At 41.5% G+C, this 22182-nt stretch overlaps 1 protein-coding gene across 1 annotated transcript in view; it reads right to left on the bottom strand.

Moving 5' to 3' along the window:
- The window catches only part of ERBB4 (erb-b2 receptor tyrosine kinase 4), a gene marked incomplete at its 5' end in the record, with an annotated part of 657878 nt that overhangs the window by 191494 nt on the left and 444202 nt on the right, over nt 1-22182 (bottom strand). The window contains 3 exons of the mRNA XM_082483856.1: nt 698-839; nt 4534-4652; nt 16068-16133. Coding sequence (XP_082339982.1) covers nt 698-839; nt 4534-4652; nt 16068-16133 — 327 coding nt within the window. The remainder of the gene's footprint in view (nt 1-697; nt 840-4533; nt 4653-16067; nt 16134-22182) is intronic.

Consider the following 22182-nt stretch of genomic DNA (forward strand, 5'->3'; position numbering starts at 1 on the left):
TTTTCTTTCTAACTAAAATAGCAGTATCAAAGACTATATAAGTGATGACCCTCTAATTTTTTCTGTTACTGGCCATCATCTGTCTGGTATCTCAGAAGCATGTTTTTTACATGCATGAGATTATTCTTTTTTTAACTTCCTCTTCCCCTCTAATTTTACTCTGGAGTTTTAAGACTATTGTTGTCAGTATTGCATAGGTTTTCCTCATTGGCCAGAACTGCTCAGAAAATATTTATGGTAACTTTCTGTCAAACCATCATTACTCCAAGTTAAGAAAAGTATCGTGAAAGCATTTGGTCCTGGGTGGTACTGATTGTGGACTGTTATTTTTCTTAAACAGAAATTTATACTCTTTTACAATCACACTAACTATTTTAACAATTCATTTTGAGATTTACAAATGCTGATCTAAAGCATGAATGTAACAAGCGGTGATCATGAAAAGACACCTAGTGAATTCCCTTTCTTTAAGAAAATCCCTATAGTGTAGGATACTTGGGAAGTGTGAGCAATGCAGAACGTCACTGCCTTCAGTTAACACATGACTGAGTTATGACAGGCTGCAAGCACATGTGGAGTGATTCGAGATACTGCACTACGCACTTAGCTCTCATTCTCTCATTGTTTTGTAAGGCTCCTGAAATGCAACTCAAAACTTTCCATCACTGCAGGAAAAGGCAGCTAACACAGCACTTACGTGGACACTTTTTGACACAAAAAGCCCCATAGGTGTACTTGGCATTGTGATTATGCTCCAGCTGGAAGGTGGTAGGATTGTATACAAAAGTCTGAGGGCACTGCGTGACACATGCACCACTATCATTGAAATTCATACAGGCCTGAAAAGCAAGGGAGAAAAAAACATATTAAATTAAATTATACAGCTGCTTTTGGTTTGTTTTTTTTTTTTTGTTGTTTTTTTTTTTTTTTTTAGTTTAAAATACAGTCTTGATTGTTCAGATGTGTTGCAACAGTGAGGAATGTGATATATAGTTTTCTAAACTTTATTTTGGCTACTTAGATTTCTTGCTAGGATCTTAGCAAATACATGACTTATAAAACGGGGCTCAAAGAGCCCCTTTAATTTGAAACATAGTTGACTGTTACAGCACTTCCTACAAAACTATAACACCACTGTAATTTGTTTCATAACTATTGTTACTACTAGCAATCAACTAATTCACAACTCGACAGGATATTCTAAAACGGCCAAGAGTGAGCAGCTCTTTATCATAGTCAGTCTAAACAAATGCTAATGACTTTTTCAGAGGTCCAACCTTTAAATTTCTTACAGCATGAGTCCATCGTCCAGCTGAAAACTGAAATTCCCAATTAGAAAGCAAGAGGGATAAGAGCTTCTTTTGAGCTAGCACAGGAGGGGGTCATTTCCCTAAGTGGCAAGTTTAACAAGGTCAGTTGCTTCACACACTGAGAAAGAAAATAAGACTTTGTATCACTTAGCATTCAAGCTCAGCCACCCACAGCTGACAGAGGACAGGGCCCTGACAAATGAAGAGGCAAGTGTGTGGATAAGGAGAGCAACAGTATGCAGGGAAAATAATTGATCACGCAAGGTTGATAATTAGTAACAGAAAAACACCAATTTTGAGAATCCTTATCACCACATATCGTGTCTACAGTTTTAACCACAGCTTATAAAAAACTGTTGGGAGTAATATTTACAAAGCATACCGTAAATGTCAAATTTCATACGAATATGAAAGCCGTAGCCTGGCTTGGATCCCTCTAGCAGTTTAAGCAACTACTGCTACTGGATTCTGCTTCCCCACTAATCTGTCTTCCAGAAGCCAGGTTGCCTTATAAGTTTTAGTCTAGGGATGAATCCTTCTAGTCCTTTTCCAGATCGTAAAAAATATAGATGGTTTTGAATCTTTAAAGAGTCAGCAAGTATACCAACATATGTGTCATGTCCCCTCCCCGCAGGGCTGGAACTGAGAGAAAAGTGAAAAAGATTCCTCTGTTCTGCTGCTTTTACTAACAGTTCTTATATCCATTCAGATCAGGGCCAGCAGGACTGAGGGAGGTTACCTGTCACGTCAGAAGCGGGAGGCTAATAATGTAACCAAAAGAGAAGGACAAAATCTGCTGCTGAAAGGGACAAACAGGGTGTTACATAATGACAGAGGCATCGTCCTATTGTCCTACATGGAGCGTGAGCTTACACACTCCTCAGGAGCTTGCAGGTAAGCCAAACTCATCCTGTCTTTTCTGGTTCTTTAAAATGCATATTATAAAAACTGTCAGTTTCTCAAAGAACCAGTTTTGGGGTTTGGGTTGTTTTGGCGGTTTTGTTTTGTTTTGTTTTTTTAAAAAAAAGATCAGTACAGTCAGTTACTTCCTTACCAAGAACTGGATGGGAAGTCCACTCTACAAATAGGGTTGTGCCAATTTTCTGCTTCCGGTGAGCACTTAACCAGGCCCTGCTATGCGTTTCAAGTTTTAGATCCAGTTTGGTTTTGAATACAAGATACAAACATCTTTAAAACTTTGCTTCAGCATGTTTGCTTTCAGTTATGTCAGATGATGATTATTGTCTTGCTTTTAGAACCAAATATGCAAATGAGTGAATGGCAGCATATGGAGGAGGATGGATGAGTTTTATCTAGAAATATTAAAACCATATTTACAACAGGATGCTGTTGCAAGCTGCCATAATATGCTAAAGGATTTGTAATGCTTCATAAACCGTACTTTTGCTTATTAATAAATACTGATTTAGCTTGTTTCCTCGATGTATTTTTTCACATCTGCTGTTGACTTAAAAGGTACTCTATCATGTACATGACAATCCTTTGATAACGGTTTAGCAAATTCGTAAGGAAAAGCATACCGATACTGTTCAGAGAGACAGCACTCCTCAGGAAAAGCCCACCTAGAAGATTCAGGAATTTCTAATTTATTACTATAATGCTCTGTATACACTTGGAATTGCTTCAATAATGTATGCAAACTTCTAGCATTTGGTGCTAAATGCCACTAATTTGTGAATGAAAGCACAGGAACATACACAGGGAAAAACCAAAGTTGTATCTCAGCTGAAAAATAAGCACAGTTGTCTATAGCCTAAAGTATTACACTTTTCACCCAGTGTGTACTAAGCAAATAATGACTAACCCTGAAAATTGCCAGATCCCTGCTGAATTTCTTTTACATTGCTCTTGGGCCAGGAGTGAACGAGAATAAAGCCCTGGGTGCTTCTCTGCTGGATCAGAACAAAAACGCTATTTGATTTTTAGCATATACATTTCCATAACTGCAACAATTCAGAAAGTCTAACTCATTTTCTTTCAGGCTGCAGTATTACAGAACTTACACTGCAAATAACTTGTCCTTAACCTTTCAAAATGGACACACAGGATGTGGGTTCAACACATCCGCTTTGAGGATGTTCCTCAACAGTCATACAGGAACAATAAATGCATTCATCAGTCATTGCATTTCATCAGCAGCAGAAAAATAGCATTTCAAATGCGTTTTTGAAGCCCAACACCTACTATTATCAAACAATACTTGAACAGTGAGAAAGTTTCAGGTTCAGCCAGGGAAAGATTAATTTTTGCTGGTTCATTATAATCCACTTGCCTACAATATCAAAACATCTACAATTGTCCATACCATAAGATACCGCCCCTCCTAGTCCTATCTGGCAGATTTTAAAAAAAGCCTATCCAACTTCGTAGATATCTGCCTCTTCAATCACTTGGGTACCTTTGAAAATCCACCTCTTTGTGCATGTTCTAGTTCTAGCCTTCTTTAGACCTAGGTTTGCTTCCCCTGAAAACATTAGCAAAACTTGTCTCTGCAAACCGGTGGGATGAGGTACAGATTTTTTGAGATCGGTGTTGGGTTCTGAAGCTGCTCACACCATGATTATAAATAATGGACTACAAACAGGACAGGTTTGTCTAAAGGCCTGCATGTTCAGATTATCTATTTTTTTAAGGAAAAAGTTGGCGTTTTCCTCTTTTCATCTTAAGCACACATAGTAGCACGCATGTGAGGTAGTGTATTTTGGAAACCACTTTCCTTCCATCTCCGCTAAGAAACATGGCCAGTAAAAAGACTGAGTTTAAATCAAGTCTAGCAGTATTAGGGAATACCTTTCACAGAGAAGCTCAATTGTGTTTTTAACTTTCAAATAATAAGCACATAGAGCAGTAATAAAAGCCATGCTCAAATGCAATGATAAATACTTCCAAAAAATCCCTATCACCTCTAAAAGTTAATTTTAGAAAAGCAAAAGATAAAAATCACAGAGATTAGCATATTAAGAGCTCCCAATCTGTATTTACAAATCTCATAAATCTGTTAATGGGTAATATTAAGTAGATAAGTGATGTTAATATAATGTGAAAAATATTAAATGCTAAAATTTGCAGTCTAAATCTGTCTGAGTGTGAGTGCGCATGCAATGCATTAAAAGGCACAAAATTGTGAATTTCACGGATTAAAGCATTAAGAATTTGCAGTGTGACTGCTAGGAACAAGAAAAATGAGAAGTCTCACACATACAAAGCAATCAGTGTCTTTAGGTCCAGAACAGCCTCCAGCGCATTCCCGGTGGCAGCAGTCGCTGACGTAGGGCCCATAACACCGTCCATCACACTGCTCTGCGCACACTGTCTTCGTTACTAGGAAGAGGCAAGGAAAACCATCATGTCAGAATCAGAACTAAGGAGAGAGCTCTTCAACTGCACACTGAGGAAAACAACAAACTGAGCAGCATACTGAAAAACTCTTCAAATTTTAAGGTAGTTGCCTCAATGGTAACGGCCACTCATATCCTCCACAGAATACCTTCATGATACACTCTTTAGGAACAAATGTGTTGCTCAAGGACTGCAGAGGAAGAATTTTTAAAGTGTTTGCCCTTGGAAATTTAGGTGGAATATTATTTTCAAATTATTAGGCTTTTAAAACAGCTGAAGGACAGGTATGAAAAAAAAACCAAACACAAAATAACAGAAGAGCCCACCAGTTCTGTGTGAGTTTTCCCCCATGAAGAACAGCAACACTGAGTAAATGAATGAAATTCAGAGTGACGTCAGCAATCTCAGAGCCAAATGCTCTTCCTGATGGCAACCAATTTGATAATTAGGCAATGAGGTAACAGAACACAATACAACCTGCAGATTGGAACACGTTTGGAAACACAACTTACCTTTTCTAAATAACATAATCCAGCCTTCATTCACAGGGAAACAGCTATATTCTCCCAACTGGAAAGCACAGTGATTTAAGTGGTACCATCCTACTGTACATCAGGGCTTAGTCTTGTGCAAAGAATGGTCAATAAATGGAGCATCTTCCTCCCCTCACTCAGCTATAGCCTCTATCTTTATTTTACAGAAAAAGAAATTAATATTATCCACAGGACTATACCAACCACTGCCTACAGAATGCCAGGAAGCTGTGCTGTCAGCTGTCTTTTGATAAAAGCACGGATGTTACACTTTTGTAATTAACCTTTACCATTTATTTTGTTAAAAGCCTTTAATTACTTGTCTATGGAAAAGTTTTCAAGAAGCCACAGAACACAAACTTCCATCCAACTTTCTGTTTGATTCTACTACTTGATGTATTGGTAACTCCTTTATAGAAGTACTTTCCAATCCAAATTCCCTCCACTACTTGCCGGAAGTACTTAAGGTAATGCCAAAGCTTCTTGATATACACAATATTTATTTAGGACATAAAAATTTAAATAACCAAAGAGAAGCCATCATTTATAATCTACAGACTAAAGCGATGCACTTTTAGAGTAATTCCGTCTTGCTGATACCAGACACAAACCCCCAGACAGAAAACACTTCTGTGCCTTATGCAATCTGATTTAAGCAATAAGGGAAGTTTCTGTAAATGCACTTGCTGTCAACACTGCTAGAGAAACAGATTAAAAGGATTTGTTTATTTAAGTAACAATATTGATAAACATTAGGACAGAGATACTAAACAGTGGCATATGCTAAGAAAAACACACATGTCGCAGTATGCCACCACCACACCATTAGCTGACAGTAACAGAGTCTCATCTCATGAAAATGAGCAAAGACCTAATTTACTCAATGACTGCATATTGTTTTCTGCCAGGTCAGAAATTGGTCCATAATGCTTTAATTTGCACTGGAACGGGCACTATCTGCTTCGACCTCAAAGGGAGGCAAGGCCTAGATTTTTCCTGACTTGATGGAGGACTCTATTTGCCAGAGGCTCCCCCTCTGTCACACATGTAGAGGCACAGAAGCAGAGGATGCTCATTTCATTCTGACCCACAACCCAAATCCTCAGTGTCTACCTGTGTCACTCCTCAGAGAAGGAGCTGCCCCCAAGCCAAGGGGGCACTCTCCAAACACTCTTCCCTCCCTTTTACACAGCGACTGCTCATGACTGTGCTTACCTCACTTTTTAAAATCATAGAATCATCGAATAATTTAGGTTGGAAGGGACCTTGAAGATCATCGAGTTCCAACCCCCACACCATGGGCAGGGACACCTCCCACTAGACCAGGTTGCTCAAAGCCCCATCCAACCTGGCCTTCAACACCTCCAGGGATGGGGCATCCACAACTTCCCTGGGCAACCTGTGCCAGTGCCTTACCACCCTCACAGCAAAGAATTTCTTCCTAATATCTAATCTAAATCTACTCTCTTTCAGTTTAAATCCATTCTCCCTCATCCTATCACTACATGCCTTTGTCAAAAGTCCTTCCCGAGCTGTACTGTAGGCCCCCTTTAGGTACTGGAAGGCTGCTATAAGGTCTCCCAAGAGCCTTCTCCACGCTGAACAACCCCAACTCTCTCAGCCTGTCCTCATAGGAGAGGTGCTCCAGCCCTCGGATCATCTTGGTGGCCCTCCTCTGGACCCACTCCAACAGGTCCATGTCTTTCCTGTGTGGGGTGCCCCAGAGCTGGATGCAGTACTCCAGGTGGGTTCTCACCAGAAAGGAGTAGAGGGGCAGAATCACCTCCCTTGACCTGCTGGCCACATTTCTTCTGATGCGTTGGTCTTCTGGGCTGTGAGCACGCATTGCCAGCTCATGTTGAACTTCTCATCCATCAGCCTACCCAGGTCCTTCTCCTCAGGGCTGCTCTCAATCCATTCCCCTCCCAGTCTGTATTTGTGCTTGGAATTGCCCTGACCCACGTGCAGGACCTTGCACTTGGCCTTGTTGAACTTCAGGAGGTTGGCATAGGCCCACCTCTCCACCCTTTCCAGGTCCCTCTGGATGGCATTCCTCCCTTCCAGTGTGTCTACCTCGCCACACAGCTTGGTATCATCGGCACACTTGCTGAGGGTGCACTCGATCCCATTGTCCATGTCACCAACAAAGATGCTGAACATCACTAGTCCCAGCACCGACCTCTGAGGAACACCATTTGTAACTGGTCTCCACTTGGACATCGAGCTGTTGACCACAACTCTGTACGTGACTATCCAGCCAGTTCTTTATCCACCAAGTGGTCCATCTGTCAAATCCATGTCTCTCCAATTTAGAGACCAGGATATTGTGCAGGACAGTGTCAAACGCTTTGCACAAGTCCAGGTATATGTGACGGCAGTTGCTCTTCCCTTGTCCACTACTGCTGTAACCTTTTCTAGAAGGCCACCAAATTTGTCAGGCATGACTTGCCCTTGGTGAAGCTATGTTAGCTGCTACCAATCACCTCCTCTTTTTGCATGTGCCTTAGCTGAGTTTCCAGGAGGATCTGCTCCATGACCTTGCTGGGCACAGAGGTGAGACTGACTGGCCTGTAGCTCCTCGGGTCTTCCTTTTCTCCCTTTTTGAAAAAAGGGGTTATGTTTCCCCTTTTCCAGTCGGCAAGAACCTCACCAGACTGCCACGACTTTTCAAAAATGATGGATACTGGCTTAACCACGTCTCATGGACTTGTGCACCTTCAAGTTCCTTACATGGTCTCACACTTGATCTTCACCTACAGTGGGCGGCTCTTCATTTTCCCAGTCCTTGCCTTTGCCTTCTGTGTCATAAGTAGTGTGGCTACAGTCTTTGCAAGAGAAGACTGAGGCAAAAAAGCCGTTGAGTACCTTGGCTTTGTCTCTATCCTGGGTGACCAGCTCTTCCATTTCCTTCCGGAGAGGGCCCACATCTTCCCTAGTCTTTCTTTTCTTGCTAGCATACTTATAGAAGAAATTTTTGTTTGCCTTGATGTCCCTGGCCAGATTTAATTCTGTTTGGGCTTTAGCTTGTGTAACCTGATCCCTGGCTGCTCAAACAATTTCTCTGTATTCCTCCCAAGCTACCTGCCCCTCTTTCCACCCCCTATAGGCTTCCTTTTTACTTTTGAGCATGTCCAGGAGCTCCTTGTTCATCCATGCAGGCCTTCTGGCTTTTCTGCCTGCCTTCTCCTTTGTAGGCATTCATCGCTCCTAAGCTTGGAGGAGGTGATCCTTGAATATTAACCAACATTCTTGGGCCCTTCTTCCCTCCAGTGCTTCATCCAGGGTGGTCAGCTTGCTGACCCTCCTCGCTGCCTTGAGGATCTCGAACTCAACCATTTCACGGTCACTACAGCCCCAGCTACCCTTGAGCTTGACACTGCCTACCAGGCCCTCCTTGTTGGTAAGGACAAGGTCCAGCATATGTCCTCTCCTCATTGGCTCCTCTACCACTTGGAGAAGGAAGTTGTCATCAATACAACCCACGAACCTCCTGGATTGCCTATGCCCTGCTGTGTTATCCTTCCAACAGATGTCAGGGTGGTTGCAGTCGCCCATGAGGACCAGGGCCTGCAAATGCAATGCCACCCCTATCTGTCTATAGGTCCACAAAGACCAGGGCCTGCGAACGCCACACCACCCCTATCTATCGTCTACTCGGTCTTCCTGGTCAGGTGGTCTGTAGCAGACCCCCACTGTAATGTTCCATGGTCCGGATTTCCCTTTAATTCTGACCCATAAGCTCTCAGTCAGCTCTTTATCCATCCCCAGGCAGAGCTCCATGCACTCCACCTGGTCATTGACATAGAGGGTGACACTCCCTCCTCATCTCCCCTGCCTGTCTCTCCTGAAGAGCCTGTAAACTTCCATGCCAACACTCCAGTCATAGGAGCCGTCCCACCATATTTCTGTGATGCCAATGAGATCATAGCCTTGGAGGTGGCACACATCTCTAGCTCCTCCTGTTTGTTCCCCACGCTACGTGCATTTGCATAGAGGCATTTCAGCCGTGTCCTCATTGAGGCTGACTTGGCTGGAGCAGTTGCAACTTGTTTGGGCTGTTCTCCAGGCGGCATTCCTTTGCCATGTATCAACGGTGCCTCCCCATTGGTACCTGTCACCCCAGGAGCTCCTGGCTCATCTACGTAAGACTTTAACTGTGCTGCAGTGTAGCCAGCATATCTCAGAGCACACCGCTGCAGGCCCTCGCTAGCATGCCGTTCCTCTATCCTAGCCTCTGCCACCACTTTCTGCCCCTCTGGCTGGCGTTACCAGTGCCAGCAGCAGGGCAAGCTCCGAGGCCATGCACTGAACCACTCCTCAGGGCAGCAGCAGGAGGGGCATTAAAATGGCTGCCCCTCCCACTGAGCATGCTCAGAGCCCCCTTCTAAAAGGTTCCACAGGCAGCAGGCGCAGTGTCCAGGTTCCCCTCACCAGCACCACCCCACCTGTCACAGCCTAAAAGTTACAGTGCACCGGAACCATTTCATCTTTGTTTGTTTGTTTGTTTGTTTGTTTGTTTGTTTAAAATGGCACTAGAGGCAGAGAGCCAAGGAGCCAAACTTCAGGCAGCTACAATCAATGCTGTTACAACAGGAAAAGAGGAGAGGACATGATAGCCCACCACGGCCGCTCAATGGCAGCTGTTAAAAAGCATTCCTCGCTGTTGCTCCACAGCAACTTAACATTTTGCTTAAATCCGGGAAGTTTTGATTAAAGAATCTCTGTGTAGACAATTAGTACAAGCCACCTAATTAACTCAATTATAATTTATTTACCTCAGTGCCGGCTGCTGTTGGGAGCAGGTCAAGATGTCCACCATTCCGATACAACCATTGCTTCCCTGTGGAGGGGGGTTTCCTGGCAGACTTTTAAAAGGGCAAAGAGGCCAAGTCCCAGTGGCACGCCTCATATCATCACCTGCAAGAGGTACTGGGAATCCTCCACCACTGCCTCCCCAAAAACAAGCCCTGAGGAGGTAAATCCCGCACCTCGAGGGGAGGAGGGACCTGCCTCTCCTGACCCTGGTGTCCATGACCATAAACCACACTGACCACCCCTGGGTATATTTAGAAAAGGCACAGTCGTCTTGTCAACTCATGAGCTATTACTTTTGAGCCAAGATCTGTATTTGCAGGATTACACACTCCTTTCAAGCTGAGCTGCAGATAATAGCACTTCCCTAGGCTGCGTAGTTTAAACAGCGGTGGGGAATGCGCTCCAACAACAGCAATGGATTTAAGCAATTTACTGACTTCTTTTCAGCAGTTTTCACACAATTAGGCTAGGACAAAATCATCTAAATCATTCACCCTTCTCTACAGCCCCACAGTAAGGCTTCTGCAATGTATAAAGTTAGTATATTGTAATTTTTAAAAAAAAAACTCAAACTTTTTAAGAGACCACACCACTTTATTCCAGAGTATTTTTCCTCTTAAAAAAAAAACAAACAAGAGCACCCCTCCAGAGCTGACCTGGAGGGATATGGCCCCCTTTTTCAGCACAATGCTTAAACAGAATCCCTTCAAAAAGCATACTGTACTTATGATTAGGCACCAGCTTAATGAGGGCCTCTACCACGCTGTTCAGGATAGGGAACATTTTGAGTTTTCCTGAGGACTAGGAAGTTATAAAGTGGTTTGCAAAATATACAATTACAGCAAACATTTGTCACTGTTCTTTCCTAATTGTTTGTTTTGCTGGGAAAGCAAACAATGTCAACAGAAATGCCAACATTTCCTTCTAGGAAAAGGCCACAACATACTATATATATCTTTTGGTTCACTGCATGCTGTATTTGCATTATAACTGCTATTGAGGGTCCAGCTCTGAGGAGGACCCGTCAGATACTTTCAGTGGCACCACACACCAAGACAGAAAAGAGCTTAGTGGGCTCTGAATGTTTTTAAGGACTCATACGCAAGACACTTTGCAAGAAAGGGTTTTCCCCAAAGCACAGGAAACACAAGGCAATACTAGGTATTGTTTGAAGTCCCAAAACAATCTGATTTTTCAGATTCCAATAAACATAACTCAACAGTTCAGCTTCCTGTGATCATTATCATAGGGTAATCCTATAGCAAACATACATAGCTGCACTGGTTTAAAAAGACAGCAAGCTTTTCCCCCCAAAACTTTCCTGCAAATGCAATCAAGTGATTTTATAGCTGTGACTTAAAACCTATCCAAAAGAGTGAAATGTAAAGGTAAATATTATCCAAAATATCAAACTGTATGTTCAGGTGGATGAATGTTGGTGGGTGGCTCCTAGAGGGGACACATGGCTCAAGATGGTGCTGAGAGTGGGGACAGATGGTAGGGAACTGGGCAGCAGCTGCAAATAGGCAGCATCAACCCAGAGCAACTCTGCTGCAAGCTGAGAGAGAAGAGTGGAGCAATACTGATCTCCTCCTCCTGCTACCTAGTGCGGAGACTGTTCACAGGGAAGCTGGTGGACAGGGGTGATCAGAGCCCTCACATCACACCCTTCTTGCAACCCAGACACACACAAGATCCAGGAGTTCTGGGCTGGGACCCCAGAGGAATTTTAGGTGCCGGATACTCATTTCTTCACCCAACATAACTGTGAAGAGAACCTTCATTAATCAGCCCCAAATTTCGAACCAGAATTTTGAGGGTCAGCACAACTACCCGTCCTGATGCCTGATGACCCTTTGTGGGATCCCAAGAAAACTGAGGGTTCGGCTGCACAGAACAGTCACAGCTGGGGCCGAGACAGCAAAGGACAGTGGCAAACAACAAGGTCTTGAAAAAATGTGCCATGCATTGGGATGGGTTTCTAGCGGAGTGCAAAACACTGACTGTCAACCTCTACTGGCATTTCACTGCGATATAGCAATAAACTGTGTTGGGGACGGGGTGGAATGTGCACTTCATTAATGTATGTGTGCAATTAATCAGTCTCTCTTATTGGTTCCCTTAATCTTTAATTATGTCAGGGCATGATAAAACTATGAATGAAAAAATAGGAAGTAACTGAAATCAATGAAAAAAGTCTTATGATCATGCAAAGTTATTAGAGAAATACAAGGATTTTAATTAAAGATGCTGGCTCCAAGCAAAAATGCTGGGTTACCCTCATTGATCTAAGCTGCTAGTTCAGCTCTTTCTGTCTCCCCCTACACAGCTCCCACTTGCCTTTTGCTGCTCTAATTGGGTACTTACTGCATCGGCACCTTCTTTTTCTCAGCAACATCAGCTGCACAAAGACTGTATAAATACAATTATGCTCAGGCCAAACTCTTGAACACATACACAGTCATGGAGCATTTCACATTTACTGAATGTTTATGTTTCATGTTTGATTTAAAGGCTATTTGCCTTTTTTGCATTCCCTTAGTTGGGCCTATATTTTAATTTAGATTTTTCTCTTTTGTTTCAATTACATTCATCTAGGACAAAGTGCATAATCTGTCACTTTAATAAACTAATGTATTCAATTTGTAAAAGTTTCAATTTCTTTTCATACAAAAAGTAAAAAAATCCCCAAACTCTTAACAGACATCAACAGCAAAAATAGTACCAACCTAACCATAGATTTTTAAATTTGATTACTAACTTCCAAAAGCGTTGGTTCTTGTGTTTTTTTCAATTGGTTTACATTCTATGCAGTGGGTGCCCAATACTCTTTGAAAAAGTATTTCCACATTAGCCTCTCCTGACACTGAAACAAAGAACACTGTCTAGCTTTTAAATGTTCAATATTAATATTTATTAATAATTTAGTTGTAAAAGAAAAATGGATTGTTAACTGCATAAAACAATACCCTGAAATTACATCTTCTCTACCTCCTAATAGAACAGCTTATTTTATATTTCTTATTAATTGTCTTCTTAAATACGTACACTTTCCTGTCACATTTAGAGAGACATTAGGACAGAGTCAGACGCAGGTGGTGTTTCAAATAGAGTTAGAAGAACAAAGTGTAGAGAGACATTGCTGGAAGGCAACATAAGACGAGGCTAGGTAGATGATATTCATGCAAAAAAACAAAAGTATTTTCATTTTTTTCCATATGTAATTTGAAATGAAAGACACGGATTAAGATCTTCCATTTTTAATCCTTTTCTAGGAAAATAATTTAAATCTTATCTTGGGAGGGGGGCTCATTAGAATTTTTTGCTTCAGTGACTCAATAAAAAAAATGAAATTATTAAAATGCAGATGCACCTCCGAGTTGTTTCTAGGAACAAAATTGTTTGACACTGGGATGTAGTACTGCTGAAGTGTTTTCCCACACGCATTTGAAAGATGTGCATCCCCAAGGTGACTAGGTTAAAGTATACGCTATGTTTGTGATACCATTCATCCTATCTCTGGCTTGTATCCAAGAATAACATTTATGAGCTTGAAAGCCAGGCATGTTTTTTAAAGTCAGAAATGAAGGCAGCAAAAGCATAGCACCACTTGCATTTTTATATTTTGGGTCTCTGCTCATATTCTTATTCTTTGCTTCAAACAGTTTGCAGGAAAAACACATTTCAAGAAAGTGCAATGAAGAAATGCCCATTGCCAGCCTAATATTCAGTTTTTTCCTTAAAACCTGCTGTTTATCCAAGGTGCAGCAAGGTCAGGGAGTCAAAGAGGAAGTATATGATATAAAACTAACTACTGTCCTTGACAATCAGAGGCTGCAGAGTGTACTTCAAGGTAAAAGGCCAGAGAGTAGCTATTTCAAATTAGAAATGTGTGATCTGTGTATCTCTCTGGAACTTAGGTGGCATATGTCTTTCCATAGTTTATTATTTTAAATCCACTGCTGTGCCTTAGCCTGTCCCCACTGTTTGGATTTGAGAGGGCAGTCACTGTGAAAAGAGAGATAGCTGTCACTCCTGGAGCAAACCTACCATGCAGCTCTGCTAAGCTTCTGACTTCACAACACTGCAGATAAGTTTTTCTCTCTCTGGTATTACTACATTAATCCACCAAATCAGTTCACTTATCTGAGAGCAGTACTTTGTTGAGGTTGAGACCATGGGAGCTGATCCTGCCACAAGGACTTCTGCAGCCACACAGAGTCCAGTTGGACTTTCCTGCTTTACAAAAGGCTGGAGCCTCTGTTTGCTGGCACAAAGGAGGAGGATCACACCATCCTTATATAAAATAACTGCCAAGGTTTTACAGTATTCTTGGATAAGCTAACCACATAAGGCCTGAATAAGTCTACTCAAGTTCGAATAAATCACACAGATTCTTACAGAGTTACTAGTTTTAATAGACAAACAGGCCTCTCATTGGGACAGAGAAAGAACGAACATTAATTTATTATAACCGAACCATGATATAAAGTAATTTGGTCAGCTTGGGTTTAAGTCCCTTTCCATTACCTACTTCAGCACGTAACCTTGATGTAAGGAGGCTTTCTAAGCACTGATTTCTTTGGGGCTTTCATAAAGACTGCCAGCGAAGGAAGGAGACATACTAGCTTGATTCAAATAAAGAAGAATCTGCTTAGTGTCACTATACCTGGTTCATTATGCAGTTACTCCTACAACCTGTCCCAAAGTGTTTTTAATTACACCTGCAGATAAAGCTCAATATGAAACAGTAATATAAGAACATGTTAACTTTAGCAGAGCTGTACCTGTCATCAGCTTTACCAGCAATATCAGCTGATGCTCCTGAATGAAAAGCAGCACCTGGCAGGGTGCAGGCACACAGCTCCGTCACATGTGCCCCGTGCTTTGCCACGGACAGGAGGTCAGCTTGGATTTTCCGCTTGTGCTCACTCATAAAACGTTCATGTCAAGCTGTCTGCCATTTCTAATTTCCTCTTATCTCTTGCTTCAAGTAGTCGAAAAAAAAAAAAGGCATAGTTGCACTGTTCCTAATATTTCCAACAAAAAAGTCAGATGACATTGGGCTATCATCAGTTCAGAGAGTTAGTTGGTGTACTTGCTTGATAGTGGTTAATTCGTCACAATCTCTTCCTCCTATCTACAACTCAGCCAAGAAAACAAGCGCAAGCTAGAGCGGCGCTCTCTTGGGGAGTTATCATCAACCATTTCATTTCCTAGGAACAGTGACTCCAGTAAACACAACCAATTTCCATGCTCCTAAATTTCAAAGAAAGGGTACGTAAAGGTTAGCTCTGTTCCCGTAAGGGGGGGGGAAGAAAAAACTTGTAGGAAAAGACAGCTCTCAATTTTCTCCACTTTTATATTTGCTAATATTGTGACTGCAGTTCTAGCTCTTTAGTGCCCATCTGAAGGAGCTGAAAGCACATAAGGAAGAGACTCTCTGCATACAGATATTTTTTATTCATTTTAATGCTCTCTAAATTCAAGAGGACAGACAGACAGACATTGTGAACAACGCTTCACTTACTATTTCTTCACAAAAACCCCTATTATTCTCTTTCAGTACAACTCAAATACACTCTGAAGTTATTATAAAGAGAACAATTCAGCAAGATAACTAATATTCCCAGGCTCCCACTGAAATTAACAGAGTATTTTGGCATTAGGAACTTTGCAGTGTCAGGCCATCATTAAAGATCTCCAAATCTGCCTTATAGTTTTTTCTATTCCTGCAGCATTCATTTCAGTGTATTCCAAAATAACCATCAATATTCTCAGGAGTTATGCTCTCTGTTGCCACCAAGAAGTAAAAAGAAAATTCAAGTTAGCTTAAGTATTTTTAGAAAGCATTAAGGAAGAAGGAAAAGCATAAATTCACATAGGTGGAAAAAAAACCCAGATCATCTGTTGGTAAAAACATATTGAAAAAAATTTCAAATATTTTAGAATTATACTAAAACCAGAATTTATAGTATCTCTTCACAATTAAAAAAAAAAGCAGGATCGCTGTTACATCGTTTTTCAGTCCTTTGTTTCTCATACTTACAGGTCTGGCAGTGATTCTCTGTGGGCCCCCAGCATCGGCCTGTGCAGGACTTGTGGCATCGACCACCTGCAGGACAGACAGAAAGAGATTAGAAATGTGGCTTCCTTTCATTTCTTCAACATCCAACAACTGCTGAAGAGGAGGGTCCATCTTATCTTTGGAGGGTTTTTATGCTTTAGCAAGGTTGAAATAGCGCCTGTAAAAAATGGCCCAGATAAATAGCCAGAATTGGTGATGAACATAGATGAAATATGGCTACTTTTTAAAGTAAACCTTAAATACCTCTCTGCTATGTATAATGACTGGGACATTTTAAAACAACAACAAGAAAAAGATGAACAAGGCTCGAGGACTTAGGAACAATTTCATCACCCAGTGTTATTACTATTGCTCTCAATGTCCCTATGTAAGACCCACTCATTCCACATGAGAAGAGATGGCTGTGCTAGAGAGGATCTACCCCCCATCCCCAGTCATGTTCAATTTCATCTGAACAATGGGGCGATGCTCTCAATGCCTTTGATTAAAAGCCACCCCTTTCTCCCCCAAAAGCTTGCCTAGTCTTCATGTCCAATATCATGGTAAAGGAAACGTGCCCTGGTCAACCACTTAACCCCAGCGACAGCTAAGCTCACGGGACCTTTCTTTTTCTGGCTGCTGGTTCTCTTCTGCAGTTGTGCTTTTGAAGGAACATCATGTTTCTTCAGAACCTAGAGGTGATGTTCTACATCATCCTTCCACATGCTGACAAGTTTAGTCCCTTGAGAAAAGGAACTGTATGTGCTTTCATCGTAAAATACATATGGAGGAGGAAGAGTTAGCAATGGTAGCTTTTCTAAACTACCTAGTAATTAGTGACCGAAACTCACTTGGACTGAAGAGGAACTTGAGTTCACATCTTCCATTTCATGGCTAAATGCTGACCACTGTGTGAGGGAATGGAGAGCAGGCAGAAGAACTGGCACATTCTCCTCTGGCTGCATCTCATATTATTTGAGAAAACACTCGGCCAGTCCCATGCTCATCCTGACTGTGAGTGAATAGAGACTTCATTCCGCAGCTCCCATCCAGACGTGGCCAGAGCTCAGTCACACTCCTGTTTTTAGTGCTTCTCCCTCCAGAATTCCAAACGCTCCCAGAGCTCACATGGAGAGCCTGCCTTACTGCACCCTGCCCAGCTGCTAAAACCCAGGTGTGGCAGTGCCTGGGGTGTAGGCAGCCAAGGCCTGAAGGGATGAACTGAGAAACCCAACATAAGCATTCTTAAATGACTATGTTAAAAGCACTATGCACAGTCCTTATCACTGCTTTTTTGACCACAAGAACCTAACCACGTTTCTCATTAAACTGTTATTCATCACTGAATACTGCTGTGATTCTCTTAAGCAAATTTCCCCCTTTGAACCTGATCCAGAAACTGACTTTTCAATCCTGTATTAACAGCAGCTGCTGTTAACACGGCTCCATCCCACTAAATCAAATACTTCCCACACGCCTTGATGGGAGATAGCATTGGAGAAAATGCAAAGTGTCTCTCAGCAAAGGTTGGACCCCCCCAAAAGAAAACGCTGCTCCTCTGCTAGCAGTGTGCTTATACCTGAGACGTTATACAGTTGAGCAAACCCACTGTGATAGTTGTGTAAAGTCGGACTTTCTGTCACTACTTTTTCAAAGCTAGCGTTCTTCCCTCAGCACTTGCACAGCATTCATGGCGCTATTGATGATGTTGTACGGTAATTACCACGCTGCATGCCAACTACCTTGTTAAAACTAGCAGCTCCTTGCTGCATTCATGTTCATTTAAAGCAATTATACTCGGGAAGCGTTGTTGCTGACATCACCCGCACATAATTTGCTGTCACATTCTGCCATCTGTTTATTTAGATCACAAATGTACTATAACTACATAATGCAAACTCATTCTGGCTGACAGGGAGGGGACTCCATCTGGCATGAATAATGCAACTTTAATCAGTAATAACGATTATTATGATTATTAAGAGACTATTGGAACCCTGTGCAGAAAGCAAATACCTCCATATCGATTTATAAGAATGAAAGTTTAAAAAGAAGGTGAGGCAAACAGCAAATTAAAAGAAGACTTTTAACAGGGGAGACTCAGTAGGATACAGTTTGTTTGTCGGCTTTGGTCCTCACCCAACTGAATAAAAATGATCCCCAGGAAGTGGGTTTTATAAACTGGCTATCCCTGACCAACAGAAGAAGTGGGAAGGAAAAAGGGTAGGGCCCCCGGCTGCACGCTCAAATAGCCTTTTCACGACTTGCTTTGCTTTGCCCTCACCTGAGCAGGAGCCTCCCTGCTGAGGGCAGCTAGGGAGGAAGCACAACCTATGGACAACAGGGCCTCCTCTTGCAAGACCCTATTTTATGCCCAATCCCTCCTTGCAGTCAAATCTCATGCCTGTCTAGCTTAAGGGGTCTGGAGTTGAGGGAGAAAGCCCGAAGACTTGCAGCTAGATGCAGTATAAAGCACTGCACAGATCACTTGTAACCACATATATCTAACACAGAACACGGCACCAGCTTGGGTGTTTCTTCCTCTTTCTGTCCCTGGATTCTACCTCCTTCCAAAACATATTTTATGCACTGGGCTTTCCGCTGCAGTACCTGCAGTCAGATAACACAGAAGAAACTTCAAGCACCCCTCCAAGTGATCTCCAACTAGAGAGGCCACCCACACTTCTGCAAAAGCTACGCTTAAAATAAAAATCTTCATATTTGAAACGTCTAGATGCTGAGCTGACCCTCGGTACACAGCCAACTCTATTCCTACTAGAAATAAAAGCGATGCAGCATCTTCAAAAATCATTTAAAAAACTTTTTTAACTTGCACGCCTGCTTCCCGGTACATGACTTTGTTTGGCAGTGTCAGATGATCATTTGCATTTAAATAGAGATATTTAACAATATAGCAAGAAAAGGCTGCCAGTTTTCTTTTTTCTCATTGGGAACTCAAAGTATGTTCTTCATTGTTTTCGCTTTTCTCAGCTGCACAGGCACAACAAGGAGCTGAGCTCGTAGGCAGCACACCTCTGAATCGCATTGTTAGATGTCCTTTTGAAGCTGAAGTATTCTGAGTATTAAAAACAAAAACCAGACTCCCTCCAAATAGTGTGTCTATATTGGTTTGTTTGTTTAAAAAGAAAAATAACTTTCTTTGCTCTCAGTATGAAATGGTCCAAATTCTGCCCTCATGTAACTCCATATTTCACCTGTTTTTCCCCACTGTAATAAGGACAGATTGCTACCCATTAAAGATCAGCTCTGTAAATCTAACACAAAAATAGTCCCATGGAAGTCAACATAAGTAGCCAGGAGCACAAGGAGCATTCATGTGAGGAACAGGTCTCACAATTAGATGTGTGTGTCAGAATGAAACAATAATAAATCTATTGGCCCTAAGACTGACAAGGTCCTTGAAATAATGATACTACTTCTCACAGATCTTTCTGTATATATTTCTGAGGATTTTTAGATTGTAGTGAGCCAACAGATTTGAGAAAAAATTATCAAACAATTCTTGACATAAAATAAATGATTCCCGTTATTCCTTGCATCTCTAAAATATTCTAAATCCCTCCAATATACAGAAGTAAGGGCTAAAAGAAACAACTAATGAAGAAATGGCAAATCATGAAACTGCAGAAGTGTTCTTCCTTTTGTTTTGACGCAGCAAAGAGTAAAGAGGTAGAACTCCTTCCTATGATTTCCTCCACTGGATCTTGACATCAAAAGATGCTGAGTGTCCTAAAGTCCTGGTGGCAATTGGGGGGACCTAGGAGCACTCAGCTGCTGTGAAACAGCCCATCTGTAACAACTCATCATATATATATACTTATTACAATCCAACAGTGATTCACGAATTAGCTGGAATTTGGCAAAAAGAAAATAATTCTGCAGGGCTCAAGGTAGTAAGCACTACCTTGCCCATTCAGTTAATTTTTGCACATTAGCGAAGGCTAATGTGCAAAAGAAAAAAGATGGGGTTTTTCCTTTCCTAAATGAGATATGGAGAAGAAGAACCTGGAAAAGTCTCCTGCCTTGTTACAGGTGTGATGCTAGAGTACATTTCTGCTCTTGAATAATATCATTGTTTTGCATACATAATGACATGTTATTCATTAGATTGCAGAGGAGGATAGAAGGAGTTAAAAGGAGGCTTACATAATTTTTACAGGGTTTGTTATGAAATCTAAGTTTAGAAAGGGCAGGTATCCACTAGATCATAAGAAATAATTTTGCTTTGGCCAATTCCACATAGAAAACCAATGGCTTGTGTCCCAGGCTCATCTTTCCTTAGCCAATACTACCACAACAGTTCCTCATTATAGACTCTGGTGCAGAGCACCCTTGTTGTAACTTCCAGGATAGAGTTTTATCACGGGAGATGCTGCTGTTCTTCCAGTCAGGGAAAGTCACCAGCAGAAAATGTTTGCTCACTAGCTTGGGAAAAACCAAGGTTACTTCATCCTTGTGCTTTCCTGAGAATTGAGAAGGGCTTTCCTTTAGCTCCAGACTGACTTTATTATTTCAGGAACAGTAAAACCGCAAAGGATTAAGTTACTGACAAGACAAAAAAAAAATGAAGTCCTCCTCTTAGCTCTAAGCTCAATGTAGTACAGAGAAGAAACACTGCTTCTTTCCCATCTGCCTCAAGCAGTCCTCCCTCAGTGGAAGGAAAGCAGAAATAAGAGAAGAAATAGTTTTACTTTGCACAAAGCTTGCATTTACAGATGGTTTCTACCAGGTTAATAAATCATTTATAAATGTTAGAGTAACTGTAACACTGATACTGAAGTGTGAATCAACACAGCCAAAATAAAGTGGCTTTGATGGTTACAAGCCATGGTTATAAGCAGCCTCTTTATTTATCTAACAGTCTGAAATAATTGATTAACTATCAAAACATCTATAAATCATTTATTAGCTTCTGCAAGCTACTTATAAACTCATCTTTTGCCTAAAAAATTCACTTCTGCAAAAATGCTAGCGATGCCTTATAGATGTTTCTAGACAACTAGCCCTAAGGTCCAAGAAGACCCAGATATACTCTGCAGTGAGAGTCCCAGTCTCTTATTTCCACTTAGAATGGGCAGAAGGTTTAAATACACTTGTCCGTTGGTTTTCTAGGCAGCTGAAAGTCCTTAGATTTATGTATGAAGAGATAACAAAATCAAAATATAATTCAAACACTGCAGCACGGCATTAACAAGAACTAAAGATACTATTGTTGTGATGGATTGTTCTGCCTTTATCAGGCTGTAATGCTTTCCATGTCCTTGTCTGACTATTCCTATTGTCACACATTCATTCATTCACACTTCTTTGTTAAGTAAGAATCATTTTGCATTTTCTACCAGTCCTATGCTAGCCTTCAGATCTCTTCTATTGATTTGAAAGTTAATTACCTAACGGAGACTCACACTTTTCAGGATTGCCTTTCTTCATGGCAGGAAAGACACATGTCACAAGAAAAAGTAAAACTTTCCGTAAAAGAAGAAAGTCTTATAGAAATATCTAGTACTCATTTTCTCTACCTCTCTGTACAAGTGTTATGGGATACAATAATCCAAGGGTCAAATCCTCTACTGCTATCAAACCATGTTGCTTTCACTGATGTCAGATGAGTTCACTTCAGGATGTATCACCAAATAGTTTTCCAACATGGGATTAGTCCCATAAAATTCAGGCTTTTCTTTAACAAGCTCTACCTGCACCGATATAGCTACTTTTATTGGGGTAAATGGCAGCACTTCAACTGACCTTTCTGTCTCGTATCTGTATCGTTGCTTCTACCCAAAATTCTCCATGACCAATAGAGGTACCCTGCACAAATATTAACAGGATCCCTTTACAGTGAAAAGTTGCACAGTGTTCATCAATGATGAATACTTACACTGTGGAAAAGCACAGTGCCTTTTGTGGATGCTACCACCATCCAAAAATCAAAGTTTTCTAGCGCCCAGCCCCTAACTGTCAGGTGTGTGAGCATCCAGCCCACGGGGTCCACTGGGGCTCAATAATGGTGAAAGCAAACTCCCTCTAAAGATCTCTTCTGGTGGGAACTTCCAACTCTGCCATTTAATGCCTCTAT

This window comes from Vanellus vanellus (genome assembly GCF_965231255.1).
Source record: "Vanellus vanellus genome assembly, chromosome: 5".
Classification (NCBI taxonomy): Eukaryota; Metazoa; Chordata; class Aves; order Charadriiformes; family Charadriidae; genus Vanellus; species Vanellus vanellus.